This window comes from Rhincodon typus, chromosome 4, assembly GCF_021869965.1.
Source record: "Rhincodon typus isolate 14 chromosome 4, sRhiTyp1.1, whole genome shotgun sequence".
NCBI classification, from domain to species: domain Eukaryota; kingdom Metazoa; phylum Chordata; class Chondrichthyes; order Orectolobiformes; family Rhincodontidae; genus Rhincodon; species Rhincodon typus.
Genome location: NC_063335.1, coordinates 27,054,136 through 27,069,236, shown reverse-complemented (window position 1 = coordinate 27,069,236; position 15,101 = coordinate 27,054,136). Strand labels below are relative to the sequence as shown.

At 39.0% G+C, this 15,101-nt stretch overlaps 1 protein-coding gene across 1 annotated transcript in view; it reads right to left on the bottom strand.

Moving 5' to 3' along the window:
• ncoa2 (nuclear receptor coactivator 2) overlaps positions 1–15,101 on the bottom strand; it is a 243,177-nt gene that overhangs the window by 15,439 nt on the left and 212,637 nt on the right. Inside the window, exons 15-17 of the mRNA XM_048595681.1 lie at positions 10,038–10,127; positions 7,378–7,813; positions 1,537–1,714 (exon numbers count right to left, since the gene is read on the bottom strand). Coding sequence (XP_048451638.1) covers positions 1,537–1,714; positions 7,378–7,813; positions 10,038–10,127 — 704 coding nt within the window. The remainder of the gene's footprint in view (positions 1–1,536; positions 1,715–7,377; positions 7,814–10,037; positions 10,128–15,101) is intronic.

Genomic DNA, 15,101 nt, shown 5'->3' with positions numbered 1-15,101 from the left:
GTTGATACTATATTAAAAAGAAACAGAGCCATCGGAGTTCAGTAGAAGTTGATGAATCCAGTGGTGTAGTACAGGCAAAGTGAGGAAGATGAAGGCCAGATCCAGAAGCTGAAATTAAGCAAATATACAACAGCGCAGCCGCTTCAGTAACTTGAAGATAACCACCCAGACTGAGTTAGGGAGGTCCAACAAATGTGTGCCATTTTTAGTTAACACTATGCTCCATGGAACTCAGATTGGTGTATCTGTTGCTGTTACATTCTTGAACAGAAGATAAAATTTTTGTAAGGAAGACAGAGTTTTGAAGGACTTTGTGACTAAGTTTGATGCTCTGTATGCCTCAATTTGCAAGATTGTAGTATTTGCTGTTTGTATGTAACTTATAGTTTATAATTGTATCTGTTGATTCATGCTTAACTAATATTGGATTTTAAAATATGTGTAAATTATCCAAGACATCGTTTACTGCTTGTTTCATTTGACATTTCTTGTTAAAATCTTGGTTTCAAATTGTGGCATTTGTGGCGGCATTCTTTTAGTAAAGAATTGGATTTCATATTTCTTTTCAAGGAGGCTACCAAACTTGACTAAGATCATAACACTATAGATAATACAACAGAGCTTTACACCTGCCTCTTCTATCAATTGATCTCTGGCGAACCCCTCCCACTCCATAAAAATATACATGGCCTATGGTATCAACTATCGAAAAAGAAATGAAGTTAGGATATCAACTTTAACAACATCCAGTCCAAAGCACATTAGGTCAACAATGAAAGATATTTTGCAGAAAGAAAAACTCGACATCTCCTGATAAGATCTGGTCGACCACTCACTAAGTATGGTTCCCTTTTTAGTATTTCTTTAAGAGTCAGAAATACTGAAAGGCTACATTTATTTCCCATTGCAAGGTGCCTAAACAGGTTGGTAAACCTGCTCCTCAAGTTTTGATGCAATTACAGGAAAAGGCATGTCCACGGGTTATTGATGATAATTTATGCTGTATTTCCTTATATAGAGTCATACAGCATGGAAACAGACCCTTCGGTCCAACCAGTCCATGCTGACCATAATCCCAAACTAAACTTGTCCTGGCCCATATCCCTCTAAACATTTCTTATTCCTGTACTTACTCAAATGTCTTTTAAACGTCATAAATGTACGCACATCCACCACTTCATCTGGAAGGTCATTCCACACACGAACCACTCTCTGTGTAAAAAGGTTGCCCCTCATGTCTTTTTTAAATTTTTCTCCTCTCACCTTAAAAATATGCCACCTAGTCTTGAAATGCCCCATCCTAGGGAAAAAACACCTGCCATTCACTTTATCTATACACCTTATGATTTCATAAACCCCTATAAAGGTCACCCTTCAACCTGGTACACTCCTGTGAAAAAAGCCCCAGGCTATCCAGCCTCTCCCTATAACACAAACCCTCCATTCCCGGTTTAGATAGAACATACTGTCCAACTCCCACCCCTGATTATAAATATATACAGTATCCTGAGGTTTAAGGCAGATAATCAAAAGTACCCGTTTCCATTTAGATTCCCCTGTGGCCAGCCATTAAGTTCAGAAGGCGACTGGTAAGTCGGCGTAGATTGAGACTGCTGCATCATTGGACTCTGCGTATGGCTCATCCTTGGCGACATTAACGGGCTCTGGGGAGTTGTAGCTCCACCAAATCCTGAATCAGACTGCTGATTCATTCCTGTGAATGAGAAAACCAGATATAGGAATTTTGAACAAGGTTTTCTTCCACGTACAATTAAACAAAAACATAAACAAGCTAATACATTTCAAACAATCTTCAATCTAGAAAACAATGTCCAGAATGTCAATCAGAAGAAATGCAATAAAAAACCCAGTTAGGTGTCTACAAGGCTTACAGGAAAAGAAGTATTTCATTTAAAGCTGCATCCACATAATTTTTTTTAAAAAAAAGATGATGTAACTGTTTTTAAAAGATCTGGTGCTGCAGACTGGCCCCTTTGCCCAAACAAGCAGAGAATACCCTCAACAAGAGGTGAAAATTTCTGTACAAAACTTGACAACCAGAAAAAGCTAAACAGTAAAACACAAACAATTTCTCTATTTGTGATCGATTAACAGAGGCTAGGTTTAATGATGTTTTACTCTGATGTGTCCCTCTGACACAAACATATTTTGATCGAACATTTAGTTCCACTGTAAAGATCAATCTCCAATCAATCCTTCATTCTCAACCACATTACTCCCACTCACAAGAAGCTGTCTGCGCAGACCCGGTGACACCATAAAGTTATCTCTTGGCACTTAAGCACGTGGACGTAATTAATTTAATAAATTAATTCATAATTAATAAAAGCTGCCATCCACAAAATGAAATCCAAGGGAATGCCTAAAAGGAGACAAGTAAGAGGATAATATCACTGCTTTCCCTACATCAACATATTATTCCTCATTCTTTTTGTTCAACCTGAAGTCCTGGGTTTTAATTAAATATAAAAGTGCCATTTTCAAACGCACTTTGGTGATCCAGCCTTCAGGATCCTCCTTCCTGAAGAGGGAATGAACCCTGGGATATAGAACTCAATTGCACTGAACTAACCGATTAAGAGGCCTTAACGCAGACCAGAGGCCTTCATAATTTACACATTGCCACAGTGCATGATGTATTTTTTTTAATAAATGATTCATGGGGTGCAAGTGTCGTATTGTCCTTCCCTAATTGCCCCGAGGGCAGTTAAGGGTCGACCACATTGCTGTGGGTCTGGAGTCACATGTAGGCCAGATCAGGAGAATGGTAGATTTTCTTCCCTAAAAGATACAACTAAACCAGATGGAATTTTACAACATACACAGTAGCTTCATTAGACAAACTTTTATTCCAGATTATTTTTTATAAATTGAACTTAAATTCCACCAGTGATAGTGGAATGCACTGGCAGTAATCTTCCAATAATCCCTAGCTTTTGGAAAAGTCCCAAAAGATTAATTTAAAAAATGCCAACGTAACATCCTTATTCAAAAGGGCAAGGAGACAAAAACCGGTAACTATAACGCATTGGGAAAACATTAGAAAACCTAGCAGAGTAAAACATTAGGGAAACATAGGTATCAGAATAGCCCACAAATCGACAACCACCCTACGGAAGCTACTGACGAATGTAAAGGATCCATCCCATACCCAAAACCAGCCAAACTGGTGTAATATACAAAATACCATGCAAGGACTGTGAGAAACATTACATAGACCAAACCAGAAGAAAACTGACAATAAGGATACACAAACACCAACTAGCCACAAGAGACACAACCAATTCACTTGTCTCACTAGACACGGACAACGTGGGACACGAATTCAACTGGGACAACACATCCATAATCACTAGAGATATGCCAGGGAATTCCTGGAGACCTGGTATTCCTACCAGAACTCCATCAACAAACACATTGAATTGGACCCTGTGTACAAACCACCGAAGAACAAAACCAACAAACTCAGGCATATAAATAACAAGTGGGATAGAACATCAGCACTTCACTGGAGGTGCACTGATGATGTTACCTAGCAGGGGGGTGAAGTGTTTGCAACCAAACCCACCGGCTCAGCGAGCATGTCTACAACCTCAAGAATCTCTTCTCAGTGGCTACCAAATCTATGGAATTCTTTAATACAGAGAGTTGTTGAGGCTGGGTCATTAAGTACATTCAAGGACGAGGTAGATTTTTAATCAGTAAGGGAATCAAGATTACAGGAAGCAGGCAGGAAAGTGGAGTTGAAGATTATCAAATCATCCATGATCTCATTGAAGGTGGAGGAAATTCAATGGGCTGAATGGATTATTTCTGCTCCTACATCTAATGGTCTACGATGGAACTTAAATCCATGTTTTCAGAACATTAGCTGGAGCTTAATTACTAGTCTAGTGACATTACAACTATGCCACAACCTCTCTAATTACCCCAGGAGACACCACAGCACTACAGTAACTCAGTGTACTTTAAAAAAAGTACTGCTAAGCATGAGAGTATAACCCTCAATAACGGTATTGTGCTGTCAAATTTAGCAGGCTATTAGAAGCAGAATTAATATTTCTACTACTATATTCCAAATGAAGGAATACCATTTCTTTAAGGTTAAAATTATTCCAGATTAATTTTTCTTTCACAAGTTGAATTTACTTTAAGCATTATGTAACAAAGGAATAAAAGAACGAAAGCTGTATAGTTGAGTAGGGACACAGTAAATTGCCCAACAACAGCCCATCAGTCCATGATTAATAATGTAATTCTCCCGTTTAAATAGCAGATTAGATTAGATTCCTGAAGTAATTGAATTATTTCAAATGTTCAGCCAAATTTGATACTTTAGTTGCTGCACGAATCCCTGTTCTGATTAAAGCAACAATAATAGAAATTACTTTGTAATTTCCAAGCTTTTGCTCTAATGTACCAAAACCAAAGCGCGTTTATAGCATGAGTTCATTATAGGTCCAAGATCTCATTTGCAATGCTGTTTGGATGCAGGGTGCTTTGTGCAATTACTGTTCAGTACTGAATTCTCTTAACTTCATAGCTACTTCATATTGGTAGATTTAAAAAAAAACTGCTTCAGCCAAATTTATTATCTTCGACGATTTCCAAAAATGCATCAATTTAGAAACCTACCAGTTCCTTTTACATTTTGTGAAAAAACAGAAATTACTGAGCAAGGTATCTTTACTGAAGTAAAAAAGTTATGAATTAAAACTACCAGCTGTTTCAATAAGGAGAAGAAATAACTGTAAACTGGATCTAATTAGAAGTATCTGATAACATATTTGGCTGGATATCACTTCAGTTAAGATTTGTAAATCTGGAATATGCTAGTTAATTACCTGCACCACTTTATCACGGCAAAATACAGTCTTTAAGTAGAGTGAGGTTCGAGGCTTGGATCAAAGTATGCCCAAATTAACCAATACTCATTTTAAAGTTATAGAATTTATTCCTTTTTTCATAACATTTTATTCATTACCTTGACATAAAACTGTTAGATCCTGCCCACTTGTTCCATTATGAATTTCTATATCCACAACTATAATGGGGACTGGTCATAGAAACAAGTTCATGCTTATTAAATGCTCCCAACAAAAGCAGGCAATTCCTCACTGCCAATTATGAAATTGGAGGCTTTCAGTAACTTCTACTTTTTTTGCGCTATAAATATTGTATTTAATTGATTCTCTCAACAAATACATCTGAAGAAACGTGAAAACTATTTGTTTGCTGCCACTAAAGTTAAATTTTGTTAGTCTATGTGTACTCTCAGAATAGATTATTCCTGATAACTTTATAATGATGTTTTTCAGGTTTTGTAAACAAGAACTTAGATCGATAAAACATTCCAAAGCACTTCAGAAGAACAATATAAAATAAAATGACATGTTTTTGTGTGTTAGTTAATCCAAGATTAAATTCGTGCCACCTTTGGCTACGTATTTGCAACATCTCTGCTATGAAAAATGTTTAAATTTAGTCAAGTGCACGTGTCTTTGATCTGAAATTTGTAAAGCATCCTTTTATTCCCAGGCATGGAAAATAGGATGCACATACATTGATTTATCTATGACATTACAAATTTATAACCAAGAGGTTTGCAGGTGTGTTAAGCAAAATTTCACTTTATTAAACATGGCTCAACATACTTTTGTTTTTATGAATTTCCGAAATATTCATTTTCAGAAGCTCTAGTTTAATCAAATACTACTCAATTTTCAGAGTGTAGCACAGCAACTAACAGTAAAATTCTATCACATCCTGCATTATCCCAGGAACTCACTTGTAAAATGATACCTTAAAAATCCAACTCCTATGCATTCACACATGTTAAGCAACATTAAGGTGTGCAGAACAAATAATGACCATACTACTCAATGTAAAAGCTCCTTTCATCAGTTTAGTTTTCAATGCTGTTTTAATATTACTTAATACTAATAGCTATCTTCTAAAACAAATGTTGCATGATTACTGTTTAAAACTCTAATATTCTACCTTCACATGATTTGTAGATGCTTGAATGATTAACTGGCAATAACAAAGATGGCTGCAATACTCCACCAAAGATGATACTGATAGAACCACCACTTCTTTGTTTATATAAATAAATCCGTTCTCTACATAGCAACAGTGGGCAGAAACAGATACTAAACATCTATTTATATTAAGGTAAAAAGGGACATTCACAACTCTCCTCAATGATATGAATTACATTTCACTACAAATAAATAGCTGGTCGAGATTCCAAGCAATTTTTTTAAAGAATTGATATGCTGCATAAAAGGTATGGGAATATATTTATATTAGACAAAGGTTTAGTTTACAGACAAGAGTAAATTTATGCTCATAGAAAGAACATAACATATGGGAGCAGGAATAGGGCATTTGTTCATTCAAGCCAGCTCTGCCATTCAATAAGATCACAGCTGATCCGATTGTGGCCTTCACTTCACTTTCACGTCTGCCCCCTAATAAACCTCAACTTCTGGTCGATCAGAAATCTGTCGCACTCAGCCTTGAATATATTCAATGACACAGCCTCTACTTCTCAGAGAAGAAACTCCTCCTCATCTCTATCTTAAATAGAATGCCTCTTATTTTTATCGCCTGTGCCACTAATTCTAGAATCATCCAGGCACTGAAAAATCTCCTCAACCTCTACCTAGTCAGTGCTTGTATGTATCTTATATGTTTCAATGAGAGTAACAGCACTGGTGAGTACCATTTGGCCAATCATCCCTGCATCAGTTCTACTGCTTTAACTGAAACATAACATTCTGAACTCCTGTATCCGCCCTTTCCCCACATTTGTACATTTTCCACTCATACAATTCACTAACAATTGCTGTTATAGTTGATTTCTCTGCAGTCTCTTATGGTTAGATTTCCACATTCAACACCAACCCGTTACAAATATGAATGAACTGTTAGGATCAATAAGTTGATCCTGGACCTACAATCTGTTGCATAATTGTCAGCAAATTTTAATGTAGCTATGTATATACAAAATCATATTAAAGTGCTGTATAAATAAGCTTCCAAAAAAATTAAATTTGAGAGTTTTTCAAAGCTTTAAGACTTGGGTTTTCATAGTACAACAGTGATATTAGGCGAAACTGACTCTGGCAGTGCATGCAAGTTAGTAAAGAAAGACCACATTCACAAAGTAGGGAAGGCGGGTCAGGATAAATAAGCTAAAGATATTATGAGCAACAGCTCCACACCCAATGCAAAGCCAAAGTTGATTTGCTCGATCATTCCCAACATACAAAGAAAAAGAATAATACATTTTTTACAATAAAGTACTTTTGCCATTCTAATAGTTAACAGCACTCAGAGGAAAGGCAGTACCTGAACTGGGAAACTGGAAGGCATTGTGCTGCATTTGGGGACTCAATACAGTCCCAAACTGTCCTCCCACATTTCCTATCATTCCCTGGTTAGCCATATTCATCTGGGAGCCATGCAAGGAGCTGTGAGAGAGGAGCTGTGTCCCTGGATTTGGGGACACCGGGGAGAAAGGACTGGTGGAAGGTGGTGGGGAAGTAAGCCCAGTACCATAGTTTGGAGGGTATGGGAACTGTTGTGGTGATGCCTGAGGAATCCGAGGAGTGGTCATGGCTCCTGCCATGTTGTTCGAGTTTGCCATGTTTGGTGAGATGTTCAACCCCTGTTGTCGCATCATCATGGTCCTCTGTGGTACCTGCTGCACGAACTGTTTCTGACGCAGATACTGATTCAAAAGCTCACGCTGTCTCTGGGCTAGCATCTGTGCATTAATAGGTCCCTGAAGGACAAATAGATAATATACACAACATTAACATTCAAACACTAAACATTCAAATGTTAATAAAATTTTGTGTTTAAGCAGTTTCTAAATGATTTTCATTGAATATTTCACAGATTAAACTTTGCACATCTATACATTCCTCGATATCTGATATAATACCCTGAAAAGTAAAGTACGGTTCATAATAATGACTAATAAACCAGGGTAGCTCCAATAACTGTCTACATTAGACCACATATGAATTTCAAAAAACAATGCTTTTCAGTATCTTTCATTTCCCAAAATTACATACAGGATTTGTTCGAACAATATTCATGGTTCATTGGCTAGAAAGAAGGCTAATCTGTTAGAAGTTATTTTGAGTCATAAGAGTTTTACAGCACAGAAACAGACACTTCAATCCACCTCATCCATGCCGACCAGATATCCTAAATTAATCTAGACCCCTTTCCCAGCATTTGGACCATATCCTTCTAAACTCTTCCTATTCATATACCTATCCAGATGCTTTTTAAATGTTGTAATTGTACCAACTTCCGCCACTTCCTCTGACAGTTCATTCCATAAACGCACCACTCAGCAAGAAAATGTTGCCTCTTAGCTCTGTTTTAAATCATTCTCTTCTCACCTTAAACCTATGCCCTCTAGTTTTGGACTCCTTGACTACTCACCCATCCATGTCCTCACAATTTTAAAAAATTCCATAAGGTCACCCCTCAGCCTCTGATGCTCCAGGGGAAAATAGCCTCAGTCTATTCAGCCTTTCACTCTAGCTCAAATCCTCCAACCCTGGCAAAATTCTTGTAAATCTTTTCTGAACCCTTTCAAGTTTCAAAACATCTTTCCTATAACAGGGAGACCAGAACTGAATGCAGTATTCCAAAAGTGGCCTAACCAATGTCCTGTATAATCACAACATGACCTCCTCACACCTATACTCAATGCACTGATCAATAAAGGCAAGTGTACCAAATGCCTTCTTCACTATCCTGTCTACCTGCGACTCTACTTTCAATGAACTAGGAATCTGCACTCAAAGGTCTCCTTTACTATAAGTCTATATTTTGCACCAGCTACATAGTTTTTGCACAATGCTAAGAGTATTGCAGTCCTGACCACTGACAGAAGTGCAGGCAAGAAGTAATGTACAAACATTACTGCACTAAATATCTCTATCCCTACATGTTACTTTATTCACTTCCACTAAATTGCTTATTTATGTAACTAAATAAAAGTGGTGAAATTTCCTCTTGGAAAGAGCCTTAGGAAATACATTCCCAGTCTTGAAGCAATTAGAATACAACAATAAATGATTGTACAGATGTGAAACACAGGCTCAACAATCTCCTAGTCTGAGAGCATGCACAAGTTCATCTTTACTTCCGAAATATTTTCACCTTTTCTTAAAATATTAATCTGGGGTTCTCCCATGGTTTAATGAGTTTATCTATCAAGACCCTGAGCGGTACAGATCAGGAAGATCCCAAGATTATATGGGCAAATTTCAGATGGAATATTGTTCATCACTTCACTACTTAATTAGTTTTTCATTTATTAATCTATCTTGCAAATTGTAACATTATGCACTCAGGTTTCACATCAATATCAAAGACATTATCTCAGCTGGCATAATTTTATTCTAATTTTCCTTAAAAAACGCATTGTTTGATTATAGGAAGGAGAGCTTTCACAGCCTTCTCTTTGATATCCGCAGAGAAATACAAATTTGAATTGTACATTTCAAGAGCTATGTTTCAAAACAGCTATTTTAAAATGAGCAAAACGTATAATTTCCACGCCCCTATTTTTTCACCTGAAAATGAATCTGAGTTCATAAGGCTTATTTTTGTTCCAGGAAGCAAACTTTAACTTTAAACCTAAATAGTAAATTAATAACACAGGAAAGGTACTTTGGTGATGAGAGAATCAGCCTGATTAGCCTGTTGATAAATACTAGTGCAAATATCCTTTCCTTTCGGGCTACAGTCATCACGGATGATAATCTTAACAGATTTGTTTTCACCTTGTTATTGCAAAATGCAATGCGTAACTACAGTATCCAATCTCCACTCTTATTAAAATGTCAAGACCGAGAATATTTTGGAACTAACGGGTCAGTCCTAGATTTTATGGTGTTGCCATCGGTTAAGCTAGTGACTGTTTCTGTAAATGATAAATAGAATAACGTGAGAAGCACCTTATAGTAGTTTCTAAAACATACCTGACTACTCATCTGTGGTGGCACACTAGCCCTTAGAGGTAGATTCATGTTGGAGACGGTGGTAAGTGGATTCATTAGTGGCTGACGATTCTATCAAACCAAACAAAAATTATAAACTGGCTAATAGTATGAAAAAGAATTTAAAAGCAAGGCACCTAGATACAGATGTTGTACGATACCAGCAATCTCAAAGGTCTAAAATACCGGAATATCCTAAGCACAGGAAATTATCTTGCAAATAAAAGCAAAAACCCAAAAGCACCGAATCAACTTTCTTCATAGCATATGGGACTTTTTTTTTTCCAAATCATTCTGGAACATAGCGGGCAATACATGTCATTGTAGAAGTCAAATTTGTTTCCACTGTCAGCAGGATGCTCAAAAATCAAACAATTATCATAATCTTAATAAACTTAATTTTCCATAAACATTAAACTGAGAATTTGATAACTATAATTTTACTGAACACACTCATCTATGCAATCAAATAAACTGTTTGGCAAAAGATTACTGTACAAATATTATCACATTTCACTATTTTTTGCTACATTACAGATTTATATGAGCAAATAACTTAACATTTCCTCCTGTAAAAATACTGGGTTCACATGTTTCCTGTATTGAAGCAATCAGAATATAGTAATAAAAGATTGCATAGACGTGAATGTAAGGTTAACAACCTCTTAATCTGAAAATATACACAAGTTCATCTTCACTTATCAAAATTATGATGCCTTTTCTAAAAATATTAATCTAGGGCTGTCCCTCAGTTGAGTAAGTACTTCTGTCAAGTCCCTAAGCCATACAGAACAAGAAGACACTAAGATGACTTCTCCTCTGGGATGACTTCAAATAGAGCATCATAAAACATTTAGGGGAGATAATGGCTGAGTGGTATTATCGCTAGACTATTAATCAGAACTCAGCTAATGTTCTGGGGACCGGGGAATGTATCCAGCCATGGTGGAATTAAGAAACTACTGATGACCATGTAACCATTGTTGGTTATCTGGGTTCACTAATGTCTTCCAGGGAAGAAAATCTGCTGTCCTCGCCTGGTCTGGCCTACATGTGACTCCAGACCCACAGCAACGTGACTGACCCTTGACTGCCCTCTGAAATGGCCTAGCAAGCCACTCAGTTCAAAGGCAACTAGGAATGGACAATAAATGCTGGCTAGACAAACCCATGCCCATGTCCCATGAGTGAATAAAAACAAAAAAAAACAAAAATCAGGCTTTATAAGTAACGTCACCACATTTTGGATAAGAACGGCAAAGTAAACACACAACCACTCTCTTGATCAGTATTCAGCAAACCTTGCTAATCATGAGTTTTTTTTACATTCACTTGTAGGATGTGGGCGTTACTGGCTATGCCAGGATTTATTGTCCATCCCTAGCTGCCCTTGAGAAAGCGGTGATGAATGGGTTTCGGAACTGCCACAGTTTATGCCCTGTTGCACCTGATCCACAATCCCATTAGGGAGGGAATTCCAGGATTTTTGACCCAGCGAAAGTGAAGGAATGGCAATATATTCCCAAATCAGGATGGTGAGTTGCTGGTAGGGGAACTTGAAGGTAGTGGTGTTTCTATACATCTGCTGCCTTTGTCCTTCAAAGTGGAAGTGATTATGGGTTTGGTGGGTGCTGTCTGAGGATCTTTGGTGAATTTCTGCAGTTCATCTTGTAGATAGTACACACTGCTGCTACTGAGCATCGGTGGTGAAGGGAGTGGATGCTTGTGGATGTAGTTCCAATCAAGCGGGCTGCTTTGTCCTGGATGGTGCGAAGCTTTATGAGTGTTGTTGGGGCTGCACTCATCCAGGCAACTGGGAAGTATTCTATCACTCTCCTGACCTGTGCCTTGTAGATGGTGGACAGGCTTTGGGAATCACAGGCAGTATTCCTAGCCTCTGACCTGCTCTTGTAGCCACTGTACTTGTGGTGAGTCCATTTGAATTTCTGGTCAATGGTAACCTCTAGGATATCGATACTGGGAATTCAGTGATGGTAATGCCATTGAATGTTGAGGGGCGGTGGTTAGATTGTCTCTGTTTGGAGATGGTCATTATTTGGCATACGTGTGGTATGAATGTTATTTGTCACTTGCCAGTCCAAGTCTGGATATTGTCCAGATTTTGTTGTATTTGAACACGGATTGCTTCAGTATCTGAAGAGTCGTGAATGGTGCTGAACATTGCGCAATCAGCAGCGAACATCCCCACTTCTGACCTTATGATGGAGGCAAGATCATTGATGAAGCAGATGAAAATGGTTGGGCCTAGGACATTACGCTGAGGAACTCCTGCAGAGCTGAGATGTCTGACCCCCAACAAGCATGATCATCTTCCTCTGTGTCAGGTATGAATCCAACCATCGGAGGATTTGTCCCCAATACCAATGCTTTGAGTTCTTCTCGGGCTCCTTGATGCCACACTCGGTCAATATAGCCTTGACGTCAAGGGCTACCACTCTTACACACATCTCCAGAATTCAGCTCGTTTGACCATGTTTGAACCAAGGCTACAATGAGATCAGGAGCTAAGTGGCCCTGGCGGAACCCAAACTGCGCGTCACTGAGCAGGTTATTGCTGAGTAGGTGTTGCTTGATAGCACTGTTGACGATGCCTTCCATCACTTTACCGATGGTCAAGAGTAGGCTGATGGGGCGGTAATTGGCCGGGAAGGATTTGTCCTGCTTTGTGTGTACAGGACATGCCTGGGCAATTTTCCACATTGTTGGGTAGATGCCACTGTTGGAACTGTGCTGGAAGAGCTTTACTAGGGGAGCAGCAAGTTCTGGAGCACAAGTTTTCAGTTCTATTGCCAGAATGTCGTGAGGGCCCATAGCCTTTGCAGTATCCACTGCTTCCAACCGTTCCTCAATATCACGTGGAGTGAATCGAATTGGCTGAAGACTGGTATCTGTAATGCTAGGAACCACTGCTGGAGGCCGAGATGGATCATCCACTCAGCACTTCTGGTTGAAGATTGCTGCGAAAGCTTCAGCCTTATCTTTTGCACTGATGTGCTGTGCTCTTCCATCATTGAGGATGGAACATTTGTGGAACCTTCTCCTCCAGTGAGTTGTTTAATTGTCCACCACCATTCACGACTGGATATAGCAGGACTGCAGAGCTTAAATCTGATCCATTGGTTGTGGGATCACTTAGCTCTGTCTATCACTTGCTGTTTGGCATGCAAGTAGTGCTGTTTGGGAGCTTCACCAGATTGACATCTCATCTTCAGGTATGCCTGGTGCTGTTCCTGGCATACTCTCCTGCACTGTCCATTGATCCCCTGGCTTGCTGGTAATGGCTGAGTGGGGGATATGCCAGGCCATGAGGTTATAGATTGTGCTGGAGTACAATTCTGCTGTTGATGATGGCCTGTTCAGGTCTGTTCAGAGTCTGTCCCATTTCGCACAGAGATAGTGCCACACAACACAATGGAGGGTATTCTCAACACGAAAGTGGAACTTCATCTCTACAAGGACTGTGCAGTGGTCACTCTTACCATTACTGTAAGGGGCAGATACATCTGCAGCTGACAGATTGGTAAGGATGAGGTCAAGTATGTTTCCCTCTCACCACCGGAATTCAAGTAAATAAGGAAATAGGTTTGATCACCCCCACCTCTTACTTTTCAAAACTTCGACAGCCTGCCAAGATCCACCATTAAGGTACGTGCATAAATAATGGAAATATACATAAGATACTGGAACGTGAACAGGCTTCATGGAGTCAAAGCTTGTCAAGGTATCAATGTTTTAGGGGAGAAAACTGCAGAAAAAGCAGTTTCATCTTTCAGATGAAACAGCTGACATTTTAACCTTTCAATGGAATGGAAAAGGCCTGTAACATAATCTGAAAACTGAAAATGCTTTTGTGCTTAGACATAGTATTTCGAAAGGCAAATTGTTGAAATGATATCCCTGTATTCACAGATGTACAAACAGAGCGTGAGAGTGCTTCCCAATGTGCTCCATTGTAAAAGGGAGCACTTTTTGAAAGCACTTTTTTGGCTTTTAAAAAAATATTTATAAGGAAATGCTAAGGTGCCAAATTAAGTAGATTTGAAAATAGATAAATTGCCCAAATGAAACACATTTCCACTATTTGGGGTAGAAAGGGAGGAAATAGCAAGGATCTGATCATCATTTCTCAACCTTCTCTGGCCAGACAGGACTGCTAACATCTTACTGTTGTTTAAAGAGGGAACAGAGATAGATTAAGCAATTACAGGTGAGTTAAGTTAACCCTGGTGGTGCAAAGAACTGAGGGGCAAAATAAGAAAGGGTGCAGACTAACCACAAACATCCAAAATGGATTTAAGGGACAGTTATATGGCTTGAATTTTTTGAGGCAATTTCAAGGTGGGTTGAGGAGGGCAGTACATTTGATGCAGATTTCAGCAAGGCTTTTGTTGAAGTCCCATGTGGTAGACTTGTCATGACAGTAAAAACCCACGAGTTGCAAGTAAATGATCAAATTTGGCCAAACCCTGCCCAGAAGCAGGAAGCAAAGGGTGTAATAAAGTCAGAAAGCTCTGGAGAAAACCAGCATGTCTGGCAGCATCTGTGGAGAGAAACCTCCCTCAAAATGGAGAACACTGTTCATGGTCTGGAGTTGTTGAACTCAATGACGAGTCCTGAGGACTGTTATGTACCTAAGCAGAAAATGAGGGCCTGTTTCTCTGCGTGCGCTGGGCTTCCCTGGAATATTGCAGCAGGCATAAGACTTTAAATAGCAAGCAACAGGAAGCTCAGAGTCATTCTTGCAGGCAGAGCACTGGTGTCTTGCAAAGCGGTTACCCACTCTGCATTTTATGTTGGCAATGTAAAGGAGACCACAGTGAATACTGTAAACTAGACTGGAAAAAGTACAAGTAAATGGCTGCTTCACTTGGAAAGTGTGTTTGGGCCCTTTTACCTCCTCTGTCTCCACTGTGCAAGGGCAAATCTTACGTCTTTTGTGATTTTGCATGGGGAGATGCAGAGAAGTAATGTCAGGAGCAACAGCGGAATAAGCCAGTGGGTTGCAGGGGAAACCAATCCTGCAGA